This window comes from Aptenodytes patagonicus, chromosome 9 (genome assembly GCF_965638725.1).
Source record: "Aptenodytes patagonicus chromosome 9, bAptPat1.pri.cur, whole genome shotgun sequence".
Taxonomy (NCBI): domain Eukaryota; kingdom Metazoa; phylum Chordata; class Aves; order Sphenisciformes; family Spheniscidae; genus Aptenodytes; species Aptenodytes patagonicus.
The window spans coordinates 10,044,110-10,066,386 of record NC_134957.1 but is presented as its reverse complement, the minus strand read 5'-3'; the positions used below and the strand labels follow the sequence as shown (position 1 = coordinate 10,066,386).

General features: G+C 44.1%; 1 protein-coding gene across 2 annotated transcripts; it reads left to right on the top strand.

The window, feature by feature from the left end:
- The first annotated feature begins 382 nt into the window (after positions 1–382).
- On the top strand, positions 383–21,546 carry KIF4A (kinesin family member 4A). 2 transcript variants are annotated; one of them, XM_076347086.1, is made up of 30 exons: positions 383–505; positions 630–744; positions 1,400–1,590; positions 1,871–1,963; positions 3,017–3,183; positions 3,434–3,528; positions 3,732–3,851; positions 5,042–5,217; positions 6,220–6,281; positions 6,951–7,086; positions 7,622–7,680; positions 7,882–7,987; positions 8,692–8,757; positions 9,069–9,254; positions 9,933–10,036; positions 10,340–10,484; positions 10,969–11,079; positions 11,844–11,927; positions 12,567–12,680; positions 12,924–13,079; positions 13,497–13,591; positions 14,045–14,174; positions 15,061–15,231; positions 15,634–15,741; positions 16,517–16,594; positions 16,688–16,789; positions 17,458–17,619; positions 18,991–19,110; positions 19,850–19,972; positions 20,528–21,546. In XM_076347086.1, exons 1-30 carry the CDS (start codon positions 383–385, stop codon positions 20,711–20,713), a joined length of 3,684 nt encoding a protein of 1,227 aa, XP_076203201.1. In that variant the 3' UTR covers positions 20,714–21,546. The 2 variants fall into 2 exon arrangements, with proteins under 2 accessions (XP_076203201.1, XP_076203202.1); XM_076347087.1 differs by lacking the exons at positions 383–505; positions 630–744; positions 18,991–19,110 and having other exon boundaries at positions 1,407–1,590.
- The last annotated feature ends 731 nt before the right edge of the window (positions 21,547–22,277 follow it).

Genomic DNA, 22,277 nt, shown 5'->3' with positions numbered 1-22,277 from the left:
GCGGTTGCGGCGCCGCCATCGCAACGGGCAGCGGCGGCTCCAGGTGGGTCCCGCCGGGGCAGCGCCTGTGCCGCGCCTCCGCTCCCCTCAGGCGGGGCCGCCGCCGGGCTAACGGCCGCCGCGCCCTCCCCTACCTTCGTCCGGCGGGGCCTGGGTCTGGGCCTGGCGGGGATCCCGGAGGGCGGCCTGGTCTGCTGCTGGGCGCCCCTCCGGCCTAGGCCCCGGGCTCCCAGGCCCCGGGCTCCCAGGCGGGGGTTGCGGGCCGCAGCGCTGGGCCCCGCCGGGGCGGTGCCTTACCGGCACCCCCCCCCCCCCCCCGGCGTTGCTCCCGCGAGGCCTCACCCGGCTCCGCTCCTCCGCAGGGCGGCCGCGGCGACTGAAGATGGTGAGGGAAGACGAGAAGGTGATCCCGGTGCGCGTGGCGCTGCGCTGCCGCCCCTTGGTGCCGAAGGAGACCGGCGAAGGGTGCCAGATGTGCCTGTCCTTCGTGCCGGGGGAACCGCAAGTAAAGGAGCCAGCCCTCCGCGCCCGGGGCTCGGCCTTGCCTCCCCCTCTGCCCCGGGGTTCGCCGCCGGGCTGCTGGGGCGGCGTAGTCAGCGCTGTCTGTTCTCCTCTCCTCTCCTCCGCAGGTGGTCGTAGGTAACGATAAGGCGTTCACGTATGATTATGTCTTCGACCCTTCTGTTGAGCAGGAGGAAGTCTTCAGCACAGCTGTCGCCCCTCTCATACGGGGCATCTTCAAAGGTTTGTGGTAACTGAGGTCAAGCTCCGTGTTAAGATACTGGGGACTTCGGTGGGCTCAGCTGTGTGGAAGGCGGCGCTGCGCTGTTTAATTCTCCATTCCAACTCATTTCTTCTTTGATCTTCTCAGAAAATAAAGTCTAGATAACACATAGGATACCGACTCCAGCCTCTAGGGAGAAGTGCCAGATCTTACCTGTTTACAACCTGTTGTACTCCATAGGGCTATCGAAATGGCTTGTGTGTCTTTACTGGGTCATTTTGGTTCCTGAAGCTATTTACGTAAGGCAAGAGAATTTTATCGAGAGTAATAAGATGAATTGATAAGCATCCTATGCCAGAAGCTGTTACCGATGCTACAGTGGAGCTGGGAGGAGAAAGAGCATACACTGCGTTTCTATGACTAACTCTAGTAAAGCAACAGAGCAGACTTAAAAAAGAGCTGGAATAATAATTTTTTTTCTGTGCTTTGGGGAGCTCTTCATTGACTTTTTCCTTGATGTTGCTAACTGTGACCTGTGCATAAAGGTTGTGTAAACCGACAGTGAGGGACAGGGCTTTTTTGGAAGGATGCTTTTACTAAAATGCAGCTTTGTTCATCAAAGTTTCTTCTGGTTCCCACGTGGCCGTCTGATCCAGGCACCCTTTGTTCCCCTAGGGTATAATGCTACTGTCTTAGCCTACGGACAGACGGGATCTGGAAAAACTTACTCTATGGGAGGTACCTACACTGCCAATCAAGAGCATGAACCTAGTGTGGGGGTCATCCCTCGGGTAATCAAACTGCTATTTAAGGAGAAGGAGCAAAGGCAGGATTGGGAATTCATCCTCAGAGTTTCTTATCTAGAGGTAAAAGTTGTTTTGACTTTCAAACTATTATAAAGTTATGAATTACAGATAAAGTGAGCTTTAATGAGGCCACCTCCTTCAAGCGATAGGTATTTATTAAATCAAAACCTAAGACTACGTAAGGTCCTGTCAGGAACTGGTTTCTGAGTCCTAGGTATCTTTCTCTAAAGGTAAAATGAACAGAATGTCATGCAGAGTTAGCCATGATTTCAGTCTTTCTTTATGCAAGTTGTTCCCTTGCACGGCTGCTAACTCTGAGCTGCTGTTCTGATGCTTTCAGATCTACAATGAGGATATCCTAGACCTGCTGTGCCCATCAAGAGAACGGTCTTCCCAAATCAGTATACGGGAAGATCCAAAAGAAGGCATAAAGGTTTGTTGCACTGTTAGATATGGGTATATAAGGGGGCGACATGGCTCGGGACGAATGTTTCAGTGAAACAAGTGTCCGACTCTTTGAGCACTGCTTTATATTAGAGCATATGAGATCATCACAACTACTCATTCCTCTCAAAATTGAGCTGTTGATGATCCATAAGTTTACTCAGAGTAACATCAGTAGGCTAGACATTCATGACAAAGCTGCTTACAAGTCCTGTTGTGACTTTTTTTGAAGGCTGATTTAGGTGAATATCTGAGAATGTTGTACTTTGAAATTTGGTAAAGGGACCCAAACTCTGTTGCAATTGTACTCTTCAGTTTGGCAGAAGTAGCATGCAACAAAGGGAGCCTGAGGGGAAACTATTTAAGTGCCCAAGTTATTTTTCTTAGCAGTTTTGTACAGATGTGTGCTTATAGCATAGTGCAGAAAAACCTTGTGCTACTGCTTGCTCTGTGTACTTGTTTTGTAGTTAAAAGTCCATCCACTGGTTGTGCTTCACTCGCACAGTTTCAGTTTGCGGTGGTGGGTAGGTTGTTGGTTGTCATACGTGCAGCTTAGGTGTGCATGACACCTGTAGCTTTGATCCGTTAACGTTTGTTATGTGTAATCTTGTGCTGCTCATTGTCACCTCTAAAGTACTGGGGTGCGACTCATCCATGCGTTAGTAGTGGCATTGTGATCCAGGGAGACAGGCCCTTCAGGGAAAGCGCAAGCTTGCCAAGGAGCACGACCAGTCTCTACTACTCGGTCCCCTCTGTCCTTTATGTCCCTAATACCTGCCTCCCCTCCGCTCTGTTCACAAAAATACCTCACCACCTTCAGCCAGTTTCCCCTTTCAGCTCCCAGCTTGGCCAGGGGATATCTGAGGGCAGCTAGGGGGTTCAAGTCTCTGCCTTGAAGTGAGACTGATTCTTGTGAATGCGTATTTATATTTACAGAGACTTCACTTTGTCTGCCATAGTCTAAGACAGAGGATAATTTTTCTGATGTAAGTCGGGGTGAAGAGGGAGGAGAGGATAAATGATGCTTTCTTCCTGGATACAGATTGTAGGGTTAACAGAAAGAAATGTCACCTGTGCCCAAGATACTGTATCCTGCCTAGAGCAAGGGAACAATTCCAGAACGGTGGCCTCCACGGCAATGAACTCCCAGTCCTCACGGTCCCATGCCATCTTCACCATTTGCATTGATCAGAAAAAGAAAAATGACAAGTAAGTGTGATCACGCAGCCACTCCTAGCAGCTGTTCGGAGTCAGACTTATGCAAAATTTCGTAGTCCTGTCATTCTTTCTTGGTCTTGGATGAACTCAGCTGACCTACTCTTGAGGCAGTTCCTTTATTTGGCTGTCTCTGGTATGAATTATATTTTTCAGCCCAGTGGCTCAACTGTAGTAACTACTGGACTGCCTCTTTCCTAACTGCATGTTTACTTGAGAGAGTAAAATAGTTTTTCTGCCATAGGAACAGCAGTTTTCACTCCAAGCTGCACCTGGTTGATCTTGCTGGCTCTGAGAGACAAAAGAAGACCAAGGCTGAGGGAGACAGACTAAAAGAAGGTCTGTAGGAAAAGGACTGGTACAGCTTGGGTTTCTTGCCACTTTTGAGTTAATAAATTGAGTCTTTGTCAGGAAAAGCAAAACAGTTCTTTAACCCTTATAATGTCCTTTTTTAACCTTTTAAAATTTTTTAATAAGGACAGGAAATGACCAATTCCTAGCTACTGAGGTGGCTGTACTCGCTGTCATCTGTTTGTATGCAGGCATCAACATAAACAGAGGTCTCCTCTGCCTGGGGAATGTGATTAGTGCTCTTGGTGACGAAAATAAAAAGGGTGGGTTTGTTCCCTACAGAGACTCAAAGCTAACGAGACTGTTGCAAGGTAAGAGACAGATGATGATAAAGCCTAAATCTACAGATGCACTTTAAATAACAAAGCAGCAAAAAACCAAAAGCCATACAACCACGGTTCAAAGTGGTAGCTGCTGTTGACAAAGGGATTGCATTTATTGGTTTAGTTCCTCTTCTCACTGAAGCTAGACCTTTTCTGTACTCTTATTTTTAGGTTGCAAATGCATTGAGATGGACTCATGAGTCCTGCTCTCTTGCAGTTCCTATGCTATAGGAGAAAACTAGACAAATTCAGTGCATTTTTTTGGTGGGGAGAAGGAAGATGAGAAGTTTAAGTCTGTAGGCAGAGATCTATTATTATACCCTAATTATAGCTACTTACTGGAGGATATCGCAACCAAAATGGAGCTCAAGCTGTCTGTGCTTTCACTGTGCGCATCATATTTATCTTTCGTTTTCTTAGTCTGAATATCTGGTCTTTGTGGTACTTACTTTTCAATAGTTGCGATGGTCTTGTAATGCATTTTATCTAAATTAGCCTTTAATATGGGCATAGCTATAGTAATGCAATTTACTGGGATTTTTTTTGGTAGTTAAATAATTTGGTACAAAAAGTTAGGCTCTTCAGTATTTTCCGTATCTGAAAGTATCTAATAAAAAGAAACTGGATTATGCAGAGCTGGATGCGGGGCCCTTTTTTTCTGATCAAAAGTTTTAAGTAGCCAATATACGATAGTGTAAAACCGAAGGATAAAATGCCATGCCGCGTGATGATCTGAACAAATATGTTCCTAGCCAATAATTCTTTAAATTGGAAGATAGTGTGAATTCTGATGTCTGGATATCCATGGAGGTCTTGAGTATTATTGTGTGGGAGAAGGGAGGGGAAAACCTGAAAGAACTATGCCAGAAGTGGCATACAGAAATTACAGCAATTACAGAAATTACTTAACAGGACAACGATATTACTGGGGCTTCTGATGTGAAATCATTGGTGCTCAGAGCTGAGACATAACTTTGGCTTTCAAAAAAGCTCTTTAGTATAGTACTGACTGGGGCAGAGGAGAAAGTAGATGACAATAACACAAAACTACAGCTGGATATCTTCTTCTAGCTGTAGTATGGAGATGCACTCATGCGGTCTTAGATATCTTGATGGTATCTTACCAGTCATTCTTGTACTCTCTCAAAGCTTTGATTATGCCTTGTTTTCCTTCTCAGATTCTCTGGGTGGTAACAGCCACACTCTCATGATTGCCTGTGTAAGCCCAGCAGATTCCAATCTAGAAGAAACTCTAAATACTTTGCGTTATGCTGACAGAGCAAGAAAAATAAAAAATAAACCAATTGTCAACCTTGATCCCCAGGCGGCTGAGTTGCATCACCTAAAGCAGCAGGTACTGGGTGCTTTCTTCACGTGAGAGGAGTAGATCTATCCTTTTGGTACTAAGCTCGGTAAACAGCAAGCAAAGACACAGGATGCCTAGCTACACAAAATATGCAAAAAATACTTGGTATGTGTTTCTCTGTCTCTTGAGATGGCTGTAAAGGGAATGCATGAATATTTCTTGTAATTCTACAGCAACTATTCAATGCCGTGGAAAAATGGTGGTGTTAGCGTGATTTACATTTCCATTCCACTGAACAAACCATCGCCTGCCCATTAGGCTACAGGCAAAATTAGAAATACAGTGATGGTTGTCTTGCTGACATCGGCTGCCCATGTCCATTACAGAGTGATGAGTGTTCCTACGTGGTCAGCTTCAGAGGGAAATAAGTTGCATAAACTAGGATTGGTTAAACCCAAAGCCAGAAGTGCCCAAGGGCTTGTCTACTGATGAGAGTTAAGCAGGCTTGCTGTGCTTACTTGACTGTATGTGTATGATACAGTCTTTCATGCCACCTCTCCATAGGAAAACTCGGTAATCTTGTTCCACGATGGAGCAAGTAAGTGGTTTTGCTTACTGCGTAGGAGTGTTCACCAGAATGTTTATTATCATACTATAAATTCAAATCACCTGTTCAAGTAGCTTAGGAAGGCAAGTGATCTGACTCTCTCTCATGTGAAAGGTAGCAACAGAGCATTGGTTCAGCAAAGTGGGAGACCTGCCCTTTGGATCAGCGAGGTCTCTGACACCCTGCACAGAACAGTATGTCAGCTGTCTGTGGGTGACTTTAATGTGCTGATCTGAGCGTTCCTGATGAAGAGAAGGTAGGTTTTTTTAGGAGTAAATTACTTGAAATACTGTAGCAACATGATTCCTTTCCATAGGCAATGGTTAAAGGACAGTTGTGGAGCAAGTGACTCATATTAAGACTAAGGATTTTAATAGTGCTGCTTCAACCATCTAGTTACTATATGGGAGAGATTAACAACTAGTAATTGTTTGTCTTTCTAGGTACAACAGCTACAGGTGTTACTGCTGCAGGCCCATGGAGGGACCCTGCCAGTGTCTCTGAAGTAAGCTTTGTAGATTAATGCTCAATGTAACTGATAGCTGTCACACACCAGCAAAGGCTCTAGATCTCCTTCGCTCTAGACAGTGTTGTGGAGTGTGGGTAGAGCAAACTGGTTGCTTTCTAATAGGATCTGGACAATTTTTTTTCTCCTTTTGTTCTTTTTTCCATGCTTACTGAAATTCCATGCATGTACGGGTCAGTTTTAGAGCAAACCCCTTAAGACTGCAAAAATCAGTTGTAGGAAACATGAGAGGAACTAGACGATGTCTCCTAACTAAGTATCTGTTTCTCAGATCCATCCACCCGTCTTTTCTTCCTCACCCCTCTACCTCTAAATATAGGGCATCTCCACTGTTCTTAAAAGCACAAAATGCAGGAAAAATTGGGTTGTGTAGGTGTTGTCCTCTGAGGATGTTTCAAAACCCAAGTACATGCAGTTTACAGACTTCCCATTGGTTAAACAACATTACTGTTTCAAAAGGGTGTTTTCTTCTCTTGCAAATGTCTACTTTTGATATGCTGCATTACTTAAATTTTTGAATTCAGATTAGACTTCCATTTATTTCTGTTCATCTGCTACAACCTATATTTATTACTGAGGTAACTTCAGTGCTATTACAAACTTCTGGTGAAGTCATGTTCACGAGCAAACCGGTCCTTAATATTTTAGTAGTATGGCACCGTCAGAGAATCTTCAGTCCCTGATGGAGAAGAACCAGTCGCTAATGGAGGAGAATCAAAAGCTGAGCAGAGGGCTGAGTGAGGCCGCTGGTCAGACAGCACAGATGTTGGAGAGGATCATTCTGGTAAGGTTCAATTACCCAAGAAGAGCTTAAAATTGCATGACTTCCCCTTTTAGCTGAAGATTAATCAATAGCAGCTCCTGTACTTGATGGCATGTTAGGAATCTCTCTCTCTTTTAATGTTCCTTTCACATTTATTTCAGATCTCTGGCTATCAGGTAGTCAAAACCAAAAGTCTCCCAGAGCCTGTCAGAGCATATAGATCTGGTGACTTCACTGGGGAGAAGTAGACCTGAATCTTTCAGCTTTTCTGTTGCTTTAATGTTTTAAATACCAGCACTTGCGTGTGCGCTCTCTCTCTCTCCCCCCCCCCCTTCCCACTCCCCTGCTCTGTTTTGTTTTGATTCACTGCAGTGTATATTCCTGTGGAAAAAGGGTGTTAAGTCTAAACAAACTAGTGGCAATGATCATGCAAGATCTTTCAGTGTGTTGATTTGCCACAGACTGACAACATATCTTTTGCTACAAATAAATTAGCTGTTTTCTGGCTTCTTATCTTGCTTTTACTACGATTCAGTATAATTCTGACTTCCCTTAGACAGAACAAGAAAATGAGAAGATGAATGCCAAACTAGAGCAACTTCAGCAACATGCTGTGTAAGTCTGTTTCCACACCCTACTCATGCTGAGGAAATGTCTTTAAATGTTTTTGTTGGGATAAACTGGATACAGTCAATTTGTGTTTGTTCATCCAGAACTCACTTGTATGTTCAGAGGGGAAAGTTGTTCCTCATTGACATGTGTGACACAAACGTGCCATGTAATGCTCATGGACTTATTCCCATGTCTGCATTGCAGATGCAAGCTTGATCTGCAGAAGCTGGTAGAGACTGTGGAAGATGAGGAACTAAAAGAGAACGTAGAGGTGATTCGCAGTCTGCAGCAAGTGTTGGTTCAGTTGCAGGTAAGACTGAATCCAGGGAGAGAAGAGCGTGCCAAGCAAGTTTACTAATGGAACCTAGGGTTCTTCTGCCAGTCTGCTGAGCAGGGGATTCCACTCTGCAGAAACTTTGCTGAAGGAGCCTAGGAATTACAAGCATTAAATGACTCTTGATATCCTCTTCAAAACAAGCTGTCCTGCTGTGCTTTTAATGCTGCAGAGAGGCCACTTGTGCTTGAGTGGCTGCATGTGGTGGGGGAAAAGGAAGAGTCTCCATAAAAGAATCTGATAGTGGGAGATTAGCATAGATTTACAGTCCAGAAGTTGGAAGGAGAGTTATAAACTTGGTAGTTTTAATGAGCAACCCAAACTGCAGGGACCTGAAACTGTTAAATAGACGTTGCCAAATCTTTGTCTAATTCAGAAACTTCCCTGTTCTCCCTCGCTAGACATTCCCACTGTTCCCAGACTCCTTACCCTTGTGAGGAGCTGGCTGCCAATGCTGGAGTTCAGGGAAGACTAGAAGGGCTGCCTTGTCCAGCTAGTCTAGGAGGAGTATGCTCACTTTACTAACAGAGGGAGACAATGGCATCCTCTTTCCAGGGATAGCTTTCTGGACAGAGGAGAATAACATTATGCTTTGTCATAATAGGCCAACAGACTGTTATTAGCTTCATTTTACTTCATCTCTCATTTTTTAACAAAATTTTCTTCTTTGTCCTATATAGAGTGAAAATGCTGCTGCGATGGAAGCTGCTCCAGAGATGGCAAACTCTGAACAGGATGCTACAGCTGTAAGTGAGGGGAGTCCAGCAGCGCAGACCTTACCAGGGGCATGTTTTTATCCCCTCATCACTCCTCTTTTATCTGTGTCCTTATGCTAGTTTTCAAATCCAAATGTTTGGTAAATATTGTGTCACTTTTGTATGTGTTGCCTTTCTATGCTCTTATTTGCTCAATGTGTTCAAGATCAATAACCTGTTCTCACTTCTGAGTATCTAATTTTTTATGTAAAAAATGAATTTGAATGTTCCGCAGAAACTGCTATCACATAGTTAAAGAGCTTTGGACTGGCTTCTCCAGCTCATTGCTGTGTCTCTTCCAGGAAGCAGAAATGGGCCAGGATACCAAGAGACCCTCGGATGACTTCACCACTCAACATGCCCTCCGTCAAGCTCAGATGTCCAAAGAGCTGCTTGAATTGAATAAAGCCCTGGCTCTAAAAGAGGCACTTGCCAAAAAAATGACACAGAATGATAGTCAGCTGGAGCCCATTCAGTCCCAATACCAGGTAAACTCTTCTGAAATAGTTCTTGTAAGGATATGTTCAATTTATTTTTCCCAATTAATGCAGTCACTCCATGCTGAGGAGGAAAGGGAAGAGAAGATCTGTCCTCTCATGAGCATGTTCTTACTGGGTCTATCTCTTTCCTTAAGCTGGGTCACTGCCCCCTTGGGCATGGGGAGGAGTTAACTACAGGTGTCAACAGAGAAGGTGGGGGGGGGGATGACCATGCCCAGCTATCTACAATAGCTCTACTGCCAGAAGACGGTCTTTTCCCTGAAATAAGCTATTAGCCGCTAGCTGTTCTGTGTGAAATGGGCTTCTCTACTTTTTACTTTGGGGGCTTGCTTGGCCACACCAAGCCAAAATGCAAGTACGTCACTGTTAAGTCTCATAGTACAGCCAGCTGATCTGGCTTCCCCTGTTCACTAGCTGTGCTGGGATCTCCCATCTCTGAAATTGTTCAGTCACAACTTTTTAGTTTGGCACAATGGTTCTGTTGACCGACTGAGATTTCAGTGTAGGGAGGACTAGCCCTTTTGATGCTTGTACTGCTTTTAGATAAGGTGGTTTACAGCCTGTTGAAAGGAACACGTTTTCTCAAGGCCTCCTGTCTTAAAGCTTTGTCTCAGAGTGGGGCTTCAAGGTTTTTATTTGGAGGCTTACTATTCTTGTCCTTTCTAGACAAATATCAAGGATCTGGAACTGGAGGTCAGTAGTTTGCAAAAAGAAAAGGAGGAGCTGATCCTTGCTCTACATATGGCAAAGAAGGATGTCAACCAAGCCAAGTAAGAGTGACTACACAAGCTGTGTGACTTATAGCACTGAAAACTGTGTTAATGCACCTGTGAAAATTCATTGTCTTGCACTTCAGCTATCTGTAAAAGCTGCTCTTCTTTTGGTGCAAATGCATCCATTTAACATGTCATGTGAGTTGTATGAATTGCAGAGAAGCCTGATAGGATCAGTGGGAAAGACAATAATGCACAATTGCTTTATTTTTTTCATAAGTTGTCTCCAAAGTTGGAGAATACTTGTTTGAGAATAACAGTCAGTAGGGGGGCTGGTTTTAAAATGTGATTTCTTTATAGACTGAGTGAACGGCGTCGGAAAAGACTTCAGGAGCTGGAAGGGCAAATTAATGAGCTGAAGAAAAAGCTGAATGAGCAATCCAAGCTCTTAAAACTGAAGGAATCTACAGAACGCACTGTCTCCAAACTGAACCAGGAGATCAGGGTAACTAACCCTAGCATGCAGTTCTCAGCCTTGCTCCAGTGTAGGCAAAGCAGATTCCAGACAGAAGGCACTCACACTTTCTGTTTTGTTAGACTGAGAACACCAGTTTTTTGGCAAGACTCCTTTGGCTACATGACCACCATTGCTGGTGTAATACAATAAGCAGGTGGCTCTTGAAACTTGGAGGAATAAAAGTCCAAAGTGTCTTCTGGCTATTCTGGTAACTTATTCCCTCAGTCTAAATCACTTCACTTTGATTTCCATGTGTATACCATGCATGTGTGTGTCTATTTATGCTTTAAAAGATGAATTCCTGGGTTTTGGCACTTGGAGAGTGTCCTTAAGCAGGTACTCTGAGTGAGCAGCACACTGTAATATTTCCCATCTGCCACCCGCACGCCGACAGACACACTAGGGGAATGCAGGTTGAAACCACCCAGAATGCAAATACTGGACAACTCTTCCACCCATTTCTGTTTTTCAGGAAATGAAAAACCAAAGGGTACAGCTGATGCGCCAAATGAAGGATGATGCTGAGAAATTCAGGCAATGGAAACAACAGAAGGACAAGGAAGTGATCCAGCTGAAAGAACGGGTGAGCAAACAATAAGCCCTGAAACTGTACCTCCCTCCGAAGAGTGAAACAAATCATTAAAGTGTTTGCTGCAAGGCTTTGTTTAACTTGCAAGCATCTGAAAAACATTTGGGGAATGCTTTGAAGATAACATTAGTTCATATGGTTGCCACCTTTCACCAGTTGTCATAAATTGACTTGCTTGCTTGTGTCTGGCAATCTTAAAGCAATCAACACAGTCGTCATGATTCAGCCCTAAAGCAGAAGGCATATATTTAATATTTCTAAGTATTTAAAGTGGTAGGATTTGGCCACAGAATGGGAGGTATTTAAACTTTCAAATGAATATTGAATCTGCAGGTAAACAGTGAGAACTGTTAATGAAATCCAGCTGGCTTGTAGCATTTGAGTGTAATGGACAGCAAACACCTGTACCTCTTGAGTTCTGGTCTCACAGGAATTCTTACTGTAAGAAGCTTGCTCCTCCATGCTTTGGGACACTAAGTCTTAAACTTTTGGTCTGCTGTCTCTTACAGCCTTCAGGCTCCTAAACCTTTTTGATGGAAAGTGTGGAGCCCCTTCTAGCCACTTTAAGCCTAACAGCCATTTGTTCTCAGAGGCACTACATGGCTTAAGCTTGTAACGATCAGTGAAATTATTATCATGAAGCATTTGCGCTGCAGGACAGCAAATGTAATTATTCTGTTCCAAGAAGTGTGAAACTGGCCATAGGTATTAATGTGACGTGATTTTTTTCCATCTGTCTTAACACTATTTCCCTGCAGGATCGCAAGAGACAATATGAGCTACTTAAGCTAGAACGAGATTTCCAGAAGCAGGCCAATGTACTTCGGCGCAAAACAGAAGAGGTAAGGAGCCAATATCTGCTAGAAACTCCTGACCAAATCCTAAAGGTCTGCAAAGTGTGGTCAGAGGTTGTAATAGGATATGCAAAAAACTTCTTTAACGCAGTTTGGAGGTCTGGAAATAGAGGTGTCTCTGTAGAAAAATACCATGCTTCTGTCTTGTAGCCTTTGAGGGATTCTAGTTAAATCTGCTCCTTAAAGGGTAGATTACCCTTTGAGCATCAGGCTGCTGTGGCAAATCTATTTATTGTGTGTGTGTATATATATACTATAATGCGTGTATATATATAGTATATTACAGATAGCCAAGCTAGAAAGTAAAATGAGCTTGAGTGGATATGCTAGACTGCAGTTCAAAATTCTTTCAGGATCGCTGTATAGGAGAAATGCATCTTGAAACTATTTTGGATGCTTTCTTCTACCTTTAGGCCTAGAGGCAGATTCTCTTTAAACCAGGAATCTCAGCAAAGGAAACTAAGTCAGGGACTCTCTAGTCTTCAATTAATCCTGAAGTTTTATTAACCTTATACTCTCTTCTCATTGTCTCAATGTCTGGCTTGCATTGTGAATACCTCATGTTTTCAGCCTTTGCAGATTAAGTGAAGTAACTACTGTTCAGCTTTTGTGTAAAATATTTTACAGGCAGCAGCTGCTAACAAGCGCCTAAAGGACGCTCTGCAGAAACAACGGGAGGCTGCAGATAAACGGAAGGAGAGTCAAAATCGGGGAATGGAAGGAGTTGCTGCACGAGTAAAAGTAGGTGACTGTGTTGTGCATTCCCACAAACAATGGGCAAACTTAGCTTTAACTCAGTAGGTGCTGCTGGGGTTGATGGCTGGAGAGCAGAGGGGAGGAACATGGAGTTACATATTAGGGAGGCAATGTGATTATTCAGTTTATCTGTGAAGGCATTTCAGAGAAGGATTCAGTCCTGAAGTTGAGACTACAGTGAACCACTATACTGTTTTTTGAGGTTTTGGTGGGGTTTTTTTCCTGCAGAGCTGGCTTGCAAACGAAGTAGAGGTTCTCGTTAGTACTGAAGAGGCTCGACGGCACCTTGCAGACCTTCTGGAGGACAGAAAGATCTTGGCACAGGAGCTCCTTCAGCTTAAAGAGAAGAAAGAGGCTGGGGAAAACCCCCCTCTAAAGCTCCGGGTAAGAGAGTGGAAAATGCTGTTTTCCCTGTCCCACACCTCTGGCTGTTCAGCAAGTACTGTCACTTACTCTTACTCACTCCTATCTGACCTTTTCCCTCAGAAGGTAGGGATGGAGAGGGTTCCCTTTCTAGAAAAAGGGGTTAATGTTGTTACTGTCCTCTGGCATGCTGGGGAACAGAGTTGCTGAAGTAACTTGTTACTTAATGCAATGCATCTGGCGGACGTGAGTGGTTCACATCCCTTATCAAAGACTTTATGCTTTTGGGAAGGAGCAATGGAATTTAAGCTATAGAGAGATACTTGGAGGCTTTTATAATAGTATGGCTCCTCTTTGAAATGTCTGTAAATGAAAGCCCAGTCTTGCGTGCGTTTCTTCACCTATTGCTCACTTCTGTCCATTGCTGTAATTCTTTAGAGACGCACCTACTCCCTCGCAGATTTGCAGGCATCAGAGATGGACCTTTCCATATCAAAGCAGATAGAAAGCCTGGAAACTGAGATGGGGCTCAGGTAAGGCAGTTCGACAAAGCTGATTTGCACAGCCTTGCCTCTGTGTTTTTTTTTTTTCCTCACCTCCTATCTACAACTTTCCTGTGAAACAGAAGAGAAAGTAAAATAACTTATACACTGACACTAAAAATTATGAAATAAGACCATGTGGCTTTCCCGGTTTGAATTTTTCCAAAACGTGGGGATATGAGGACACTACTCAGTCACTAAGATTGCTTTGTTCTTAGCTGTTTGTGAGCATCTCTGTATGAGGGAAACACTGCACTTTTAATTGGAAGTGTGAAGGCGAGGAGAAACTCCTTGGTATAGCATTGCAGACTCCAGCTGCTGTACTAAGCAGTCAAAATTTTAACTTGAACTATTTTGTCTAATATTCTGGTAACAGTAACTTTAGCCCAGACACTAGCCCAGGTTTTCTGTGTTGTAACCGCAAATATATGTGTCCTTCCAAAGGAGTGCCCAGATAGCAGATCTACAGCAGAAACTCCTAGATGCAGACAATGGAGATCGTGTGAAACAGCGTTGGGACAGTATTGCAACAATTCTAGAGGCTAAGTGTGCTTTGAAGTATCTCCTTGGAGAGGTAAACCCTGAATCTTCCTATTTTATTACTGAAAACAAAGGCTCTAAGTGCTTAGCCAGGAATGAAAGGAAGTGACTAACAGGCTGATAGCAGAGATGAATTCAAGTGAAGCACTGCTGTACTGGATGAGGTTTATTTCCCTCGCAACTTCTGATTAAAATATTCTCCTGTACCAAAGATCCTTTTGGGGAGTGAAATCCAAAAAGAACGGGGAAGAGGGAAACAGAATAGACGCAGGTCTGGAGATACTGGCTAAAGCTGTGCTTATGGAAGGCTTGCATGGGAATAGTAAAAAGGAAGAGACAAATTTCAAAAGTGGAAGAGAAGAGAAAGTACCTAAAAATACTTACTGAATGAACAAGTAGGCAATCTGCAGGAAAACAAGGGGACCACTCTGAGGTCAGAGTGGAAGCAGTGGGATGGATGTTGGGGTGGGAGAAGCTTGAACGAGACTGGGGGTAGGAGAGAGTAGAAATTGGGCTCACGTGGAATTGAGGAAAGAGCAACTGATACTCTGCAAAGGCAGAATCATATATCAGTCCCTGGCGCTCAGAAATTAAAGGAAAAGAATGAAGGAGTTAATATGAGAGAGCATTCATTTTTGGGGTCCCCTCAATACTCAGATTTAAAGTGCTGCAGGAAAGGAGATTAATCCAGAACTGTTAACAAAACTTCCTGCTGTTTTGCACTGCCATACTGGCTGTCAGATGTCTAGCTCTGAATGACTCATCTAGCCTCCTCGTTGCTGATGGCCAGCCCAATTCTTAGGGTGGTTGGAAGTTAGGCAGAAATGTTTCGCCTTCAGACTGAAGCATGTCTGCCCCAACAGACACTATGAAACATGGAACTCACTGACCCAAGCTATCACCTTGCTTTTGTCTTTCAGCTGGTCTCCTCAAAAGTTCAGGAAAGCAAGTTGGAGAGCAGCCTTCAGCAGAGTAAAGCCAACTGTTCAGACGTACAAAAGATGCTGATTGAAGAGCGAAACCACATGACGGAGATGGAGGCTGAGTTCCAAAATCAGCTTTTGGTGCAGGAACAACACCACCAGGAGAAGGTAAAACATAAGTGATAGAAATCTTGAGAGCTCCTGTGTCTTGGGACTCTGATTTCCAGATCTGCTCAGAGATAAAGGTAAAGTGTTGTGCTGAAACCGATCTGTTGCTGTATATCTGATCGAGATTTGTTAGACTCTTGCAGGATAGCTAACAAAAGCCCAAGAAATCTTCCTATTCACCTTCTGTCCTATGCAAGTTGTTTTATTCAATAACTTTTTTGCAATGTTTTAAGTGAGGATGTTACACCTGAGCACAAGATAACTTTTAAAGTAGATCAGGGCAGAATTGTGCTGGAAGTGGCAGAAAGAATCTTTCTGAAATTGTCAAGGCCTTTGCCTGAGCTGCCAGATGTCTCTAGGAATTCAAGCCTGTTTGCCTCTGCTATATTAACTTGCTTTTAGGTTCTGTACCTGCTTAGCCAATTTCAGCAAAAAGAAGCAGCAGAGAAGAAATTGGAAGATTCACTAAGTGAGCAAGAGAAACAGCTACAAGAGCGACTCAGGTTCCAGGTAGAGTGTCTGGATGTGGCTTGGGGGTGTGTGCTCATTAGGGCTACTTGTCACTTGGAATATAGCTTTAGAGTGAGGAAGGTGCAGAAGGATTGAGAGCATTTCCATTTGTAGCTAAGACTGCTCAATTCGGTTGGTTGCAGGGGGATAGTTGCTATGCAGGTTTGGATAAGCCTGTGGCTTTTCTCATCATGTATCTTCTTCCATTAAATAAATAAATGTAAATGCAGCAATGAGGCCTGCCACAATCTGACCAGCTCATGCAAACTTCTTCCGTGCTCGGAACACCTTTAGTTAGGATATTCAACATGCTATTACTAATCCTTTGCTGAGCACAGCTCCACTCTGCTATCAGCAATGGAGGAACTTAACTTGATCGTATAAACACGTTACAAGCTGTACCTTGTCTTGTCACTAAGAGAATTCAGTGGTGTAGCAAGCTCCTGTGGAAGGGCGTGTTCAGTGACATATTAAAGCAAAATCAGTCCTAGGTGCACCTAATTTGGAGATAAGCCTCAGAAATAGAAGGAGTTTTAGATCTTAAATGGTCACTCTGAAAGGATCAAATTCTCTCTGTTTTATTGGCAGTGTTATGCATAGAACAAGGTAGTAGCACGAATGATTTTCCTGATTAGTCAGAGCTGATCTCCTGTTGGAGAATACAAAGAAGCCCCTTTGATCTTGCAAGAAAGATCCAAATAGAAAAATCTGTCCCAAACAACTATTTGTGCTACCCCCACATAAGCCTACAGATTTCATCTTGTCTTGCAAACAGGAGGAAGAGCTGGAGAAAATGAGGGAGATCTGTGAGAAGAACCAAGAACTTCTCCAGGAGAATGACACTCTTAAGCAGGTAGAGATCTGTACAGACATAAGTCATAAGAGCTCCTTGGCGGTGGGGTTAATGTATTTTGCAAAGCTAAATTTTTTTTGTCCCTCTTAACAGAAACTGCTGCTCCTCCAAGTTGCCAGCGGACAGAAGCTCCGTCATATTCAGCAAATGCCATCTGAGTCCCCAGATTCCTCTTTTGATTATATTCCACCCAAAGTAAAGATTCTGCATACCAGTTTTCATGCTTGTATTGTACCTGGGGTTTTTTCAAAAGTTAATGTTGGCTATTAATAATCTTGGTTTCTTTCTCCCAAGTTGCTTTTTACACAGCATCTTGTTCTGCTCGTTGAAGTAGGCCTGGTCTCTACTTCAGATAGTCCTTAAGGCTTCTGTTTTCAGAATAATTCTGAAACTAGCTTGCACTAGTTTTCGATCTTAAAAAAAAAAAAAGGGGGGGGGCCCCCAAACAAAACCCCAAACCTGTTTCCTCAGTCTAATTATGTCTGACTCTGTATCCTCCTTAGTAATCCAGGTGTCTTCTCTGTAGCATTTCCAGTCTCTGAATCATGGAGCAAGGCATCTGTCACAGAATATTTAATCATTGCCTTGCAAAAGAGCCAAATCTTAGTGCTGATTTAAAACTATTTTGTCAAGACTGACACAAATTATTAAATTTCCAAGGATTTGTCAACTATAGCAGTTAAAAATTCAATCAGTCAATTTAAATCCTGACAATCTGATCTTGTCTCCTCCCTAACCCTACAGCCTTCTTGGCTGTCTGAGAAGAATGGGGCTGTGGTGGTGGGACTCTGAAGTGCCTTAATAAAATGTAAACCCACTGTTACTTCTTCTGGGGCCTCAACGCTTGTAACTTCTGTGTGTAGCCAAAGACTCGCCGGCAAACGACAGCAAAACCCCGTGCACCAAACCCAGAAATGGATGTGGAAGAGCTGTTCTCTGACTCGGGGGAGTCTGGAGGGGAGATGAATGATGCAGACTGGGTTCCGGTAAAAGCAGTCAAAGGAGTGAAGAAAAGCATGATGGGGGTAAGATCCAGTTACCTTTGACTTGTTATTACCTATAAGGGAATCGCTTGCCTGTATCCCTAAGGATCTAGTATGTGTACAGAGAAACTGTGAGATTGTAGTGTCTCCACTATTGTTCTGAACGGCCTTAATATGGTAGTGCTGCTGGCATTGGTTATTTGTCATATTCTGACTGACAGAAAGAGCAAAAGTTGCCCATAGTCAGCAACACCTTCCTAAATAGTTTTTCATTAAACAGGTCATCTTCTACTGTGAGACACATGTTCTGTCCTGCTACCTGTGGCTGAACTGGCCTATGTTTCAGACAGCAGCAAGATAGTGAGCCCTAGCAGCAACTTTATTCCTTCATGGAGCCTATTTTAGGGGGAAAAAGGGATGGCCTGTCATGTATCCCCATGTACTGTTGCCACTGTGGTGTACTGCTGCGGCTCCTAGTCCTGACAGAGGCCTTGGCTTCCATCTTCTGTTTGCATTGGTCTGCTGGGCTTGAAGCTTCAGCCTGCTGCTCAGTTAATTCCTGATGGGATGGAAGAGATGATTTGAACGTGCTGAACAGGAGTCACTGTGAACCAGTGGGCCTCTTTGGGCTTGGATTGCTGTGAAGCTAGACCCCCATTGCGAGACGTGTTCTTCCCCTTTCACAAAGGGGTAAATTACTACATATTTCACTATTGAGTGACTGAAAATGTCAGCAGTTACCACAGAAAAGCTTATGAATTTAAAGGTCTAGCTTTAGTTCGTTTCACTGCAGCTTGCCAACCTGATAAATTCTGAACTACAGTACTGTCCGTGGTTTGGGCTTTGAGGAGTTCTTTTGGGCCGTGTTGCAGGAAGGAGGGTTTGTGCTTGGCACTTGGCTCTTCTGAGTTCATTTACGTAGCCTGGTGGAACTCCAGCACAAGTTACTGCTCGGTTCAGAACTGTAGCTTGGAGCAGCTGGTCTGTGCCGTCTGCTACTGCTTCACGTACCCAGACTAGCAAAGAGATTCACTGCTCTGATGGGCCATGAAGTAGCTAAATTGGGTCACCTCCGTCTAGATGGAGGGCCCTAGGTATGGTGACTCAGGTTTGCCTTCTAGCACGCAGATGTTAGCTTGTTTAACTGGCATCCTTTTGATAACTTGAAGTCAGGGACTGAGTAATTGAAGATGCTTATTTCGGGGATACTGAAGCAGGAGATGGCTCTGTAGGTGGAAAGGCCCTGTTTCTTTTCCTGGGATGCAGGACTGACAGTGAAACAATAAAAGGTTCATGGCAGCTTGGGGATGCTACTGGCCTTTAGATTGCTTCAGGTGTTGACAGCTGTGGCAATCTAGATGCAGTCTATAAAACACCAAAGCTCTTTCTGCACAGAACTCTTCTCTTACTTAGTGCTCCTGCAAGGGCCGATGTGGAAATAGGCAGTGTGGCTGCAGGAAGCAGAAGGTGGGCTGCACTGAAGGCTGTAGCTGTGACTCGGCAAAATGCAGAAATAGAGACCCTGGCTTTCCGGTGAGTAGCGCTGCCTGTGTGGGTGCGACAGGGCCTGCGCCCACCATCCAGACTACACTGTGTTTAAGCAAAGCTGGGTGAATGGATAAGCAGTTATGCTATTAGCGTACGTGCAGAGTTTGTCAGGCTAAAGCTTATGCACCTTCCCGAAACACTTGTAAATGTCACTGTAATTCAGTGTTTATCTGTGGTAACTGAGGACAAAGTTTTCCACTGCCGTACCAGACTCTTGCACTAAATACAGAAACTTGCATGTCGTCCCAAGTCACATCGGTTTACCTACTGCCAGTTGTCAGCCATGAATCCAAAGACAAACAATTTAAGTCTTTCTTTTGCACTTAGTAAATAAAAATTGTATCTTTAGCTTCAGATGGCACAAAAACTTAACTTGCTTTCAGAGGTTTGGTTTGTTCTTTCAAGAATGGAAGGGATAATTTGGGGAGGGGGTTGTAGCATCAGGAAGGTTCATGAGCAACTGATGTTCATTAGAACTCTTGGTAAAAACGTCTGCCTGACTCTTGGCTCTTAGAGATTTGAAGCAGAGACCTCCCATAGTAATTCTTTAATTATCGACTATTTTATGAAGCCAGTTGCCTGACAGAGGCATCTAGTGTCCTGTGCTACGAATTACTTCGCAACTGGGGAGGTGGCTCAGGGACTCCTAGTATTTCTTCAGCTGTTGGTGGGAAAGGAAGGGATGGATATTGTAAAAGTGCTTCAAAATGGTACTGCTCCTCAGGATGCCACACCGTGTGAGGACCAAACAAGGGACTCTGAAGGTTCCTTCAAACTCGAAGACCCCACTGAAGTGACTGCAGGAGAGACCTTCTTTCAGCCTGTGTGCATCACACCAACTACAAAGGTACTGCCTAAAGCTGTAAGAAAGAACAGTGGTTCTGAATTGTGTGCACACCTTGTTTATGGCTAGTGATGATCTTAAAGAAGAAAAAAGAAAACAAGATGATAGACTGCTGCTAGAAAAATCTGAACAGACTACAGCTGTCAAGCCAGCTTGTATTTACACTTTGAGCCTGCTGAACTCTTAAAATTTTCATACTAAAACTTTGCCATACTTTCCTGCTGCACCTTCCAGCCATAAGAGACTGGTAACTGAGGAGCTCATAGGACAAAATCCTATCTGTCTATGTCCAGACTTAACTGTTCTTAAGCCATTGTGTACTCTGACTTGGCAGCTGTAATTTTGCCTCAGCTAAACGAATTCACTTATCCCGTGTGTACCCTCTGCACGCTCTTCCAAATGCTGTCTCTTCCTGCTCAGCCCAGGAATTTGTCCTTAGAAATTTGACTTGAGCAAAGAAATTAAGTAACTCTTGATGTGGGCCTGGCAACTTCTGTATGTGCTGCCTCCAAACTCCAGTGACCAACTCTAAAATTGTCTTCCTTGCTTTTCTGATAGGTCCTGAAAGATATCACAGACCAAGACGTGTTCATGAAGAAGCCCAGCACTGCTGCTTCCCTGCTCGTGAAAGATGAGGAGTCCCAAGAGAACCAGATACCGTTTGTAAAGAGAAAGAAGAGAATGCTGAGTAGCAATACCAGCTTCTTCTCTGGTTGCACCCCTATCAAAGAGGAGCTTGACTGAGGAGCCCAGAAGCTGCCCCATGACTGGGTTGTGCTGTGCTTCCTTAGGCCACGTTGCTGGTGACTTTTTTTTTAAAGCGTTGGGATCTCTTGCTGCAGCAAAAGCCTGATGACTGTTGTGCCTAACAGCTTCTGGCATAGCAAGGGAGTCGAACACTAGTTCTTGCTAGATTCTGTCCAATTCTTTGTAAATATTTGTACGTGTGGGTCTTGGGCCAATGGTAGAAAAAACCCTCCTTCCTCTGGAATTTTGGTAGTGAGTGGAGGTGATTTATCCAGGTTGCTCATTCCAGCTGCTGCCTTCATCCTGAGCTGTGAACATGTTGGGTACAGTTTAATCCATAATCTTGAAAGAACTTTGCGTTTGCACTGGAAATCTGGGCATGGTCTCTTCCGATGCAGCACGAGGAACTGTTCCAAGCTGCTGTGTGAGATCCACTGATGCTTGATCTTGGAGGCACTGTCTGTAGTCTTAAACCAGCTGGTGGCTATGAAATGGTCAGTGTTTCTGTACTCTTTGGGCCACTGGTCTCTCCTTGTTCAGTGAAGTTAGAAACCTGCTAGCCCTATGTGAATATTGTAGTAATTTTAACTTGGTTTTGTAGCTTGAATAAAGTAACTACTTAAACTGAAAGTCAGGGGGTTTTTTTGCACACAATGTAAAATGAACCGTACGGGCACTCTGGGCTCTCCATAATTCAAATTGGCCTCAAAGCTGTTCCTGCGCTGACTGCCGGCAGGACTAGCTCTAGATCTTTCTGGCATACCTCACTCAAAAAGTAAGCAGCCCAAACAGGGTACCACTGCTTTCCTCTCCCCTCCTTGCCACTGCATCCTAATTTTTGAGTCACAGCATGAAGAAAAAGTGAGGCTTGGTTCTCCAAATCTAACTTTTTTTTTTCTCTTCCTTCCAATGGTAGTGGTGACAACCCAGACCTACACTTCAGCTTGCAGATAGATGCTGTGTGACACCGTACTGCCCCTGAGGCTTGAGAGCCCTCTATGTTTATCTTCTCGGGCTTGGTGCCATATTAAGGATTATGTGGCTTCTGGCTCAGTGCAAGCTGAGCAGGCTTTTCTGCAGAGCAGCTGTTCAGATGTGCCTTTAATAAACATCAAAGGATAACTGCATGGTTTCTTCTAAATAAAATCAGTATCAACATGAATGAGCAGCGTAACTCTCCCTTCACTCTGTTACAAGCTTGTTCCTTTTAGGAGGAGCGCTCGGGGCAGAGTGGGGCTCTCTGCAACCTCCTGTGTGTTTGTAGTGGAAGCAGGGCTCACAGGGTACCTGGCCGTGCTCTTGCTGATAAAACCATGCTGGGAGCTCGGGGAGGTACAGGCAGGTGTTGCCTGTGAAAAGGGCAAGCCAAGACACAGTCCCATGTAGTCACACTTGATAAAGAGCTATTAGATGGCTGCTCTTCTACCTTCAGTCATCTTTTTGCCTTCCAAGCATATAGAAGTCCCTGATAGTTGTAAAATGTTTGTTTCAAGGCAATTTAAACAAGGTTGTGAGTTGTGAGGGCTTTACCCAGGTAAAGGGCATCCGCCTCATCCCACAG

Bases quoted from the DNA above. Each gene is read 5' to 3' on its own strand.
- KIF4A (XM_076347086.1), top strand. From the start codon at position 383: ATGGTGAGGGAAGACGAGAAGGTGATCCCGGTGCGCGTGGCGCTGCGC. The intron at 11,080-11,843 runs GTGAGCAAACAA...ATTTCCCTGCAG, and splicing joins TGATCCAGCTGAAAGAACGG to GATCGCAAGAGACAATATGA. The intron at 13,080-13,496 runs GTAAGAGAGTGG...GTAATTCTTTAG, and splicing joins ACCCCCCTCTAAAGCTCCGG to AGACGCACCTACTCCCTCGC.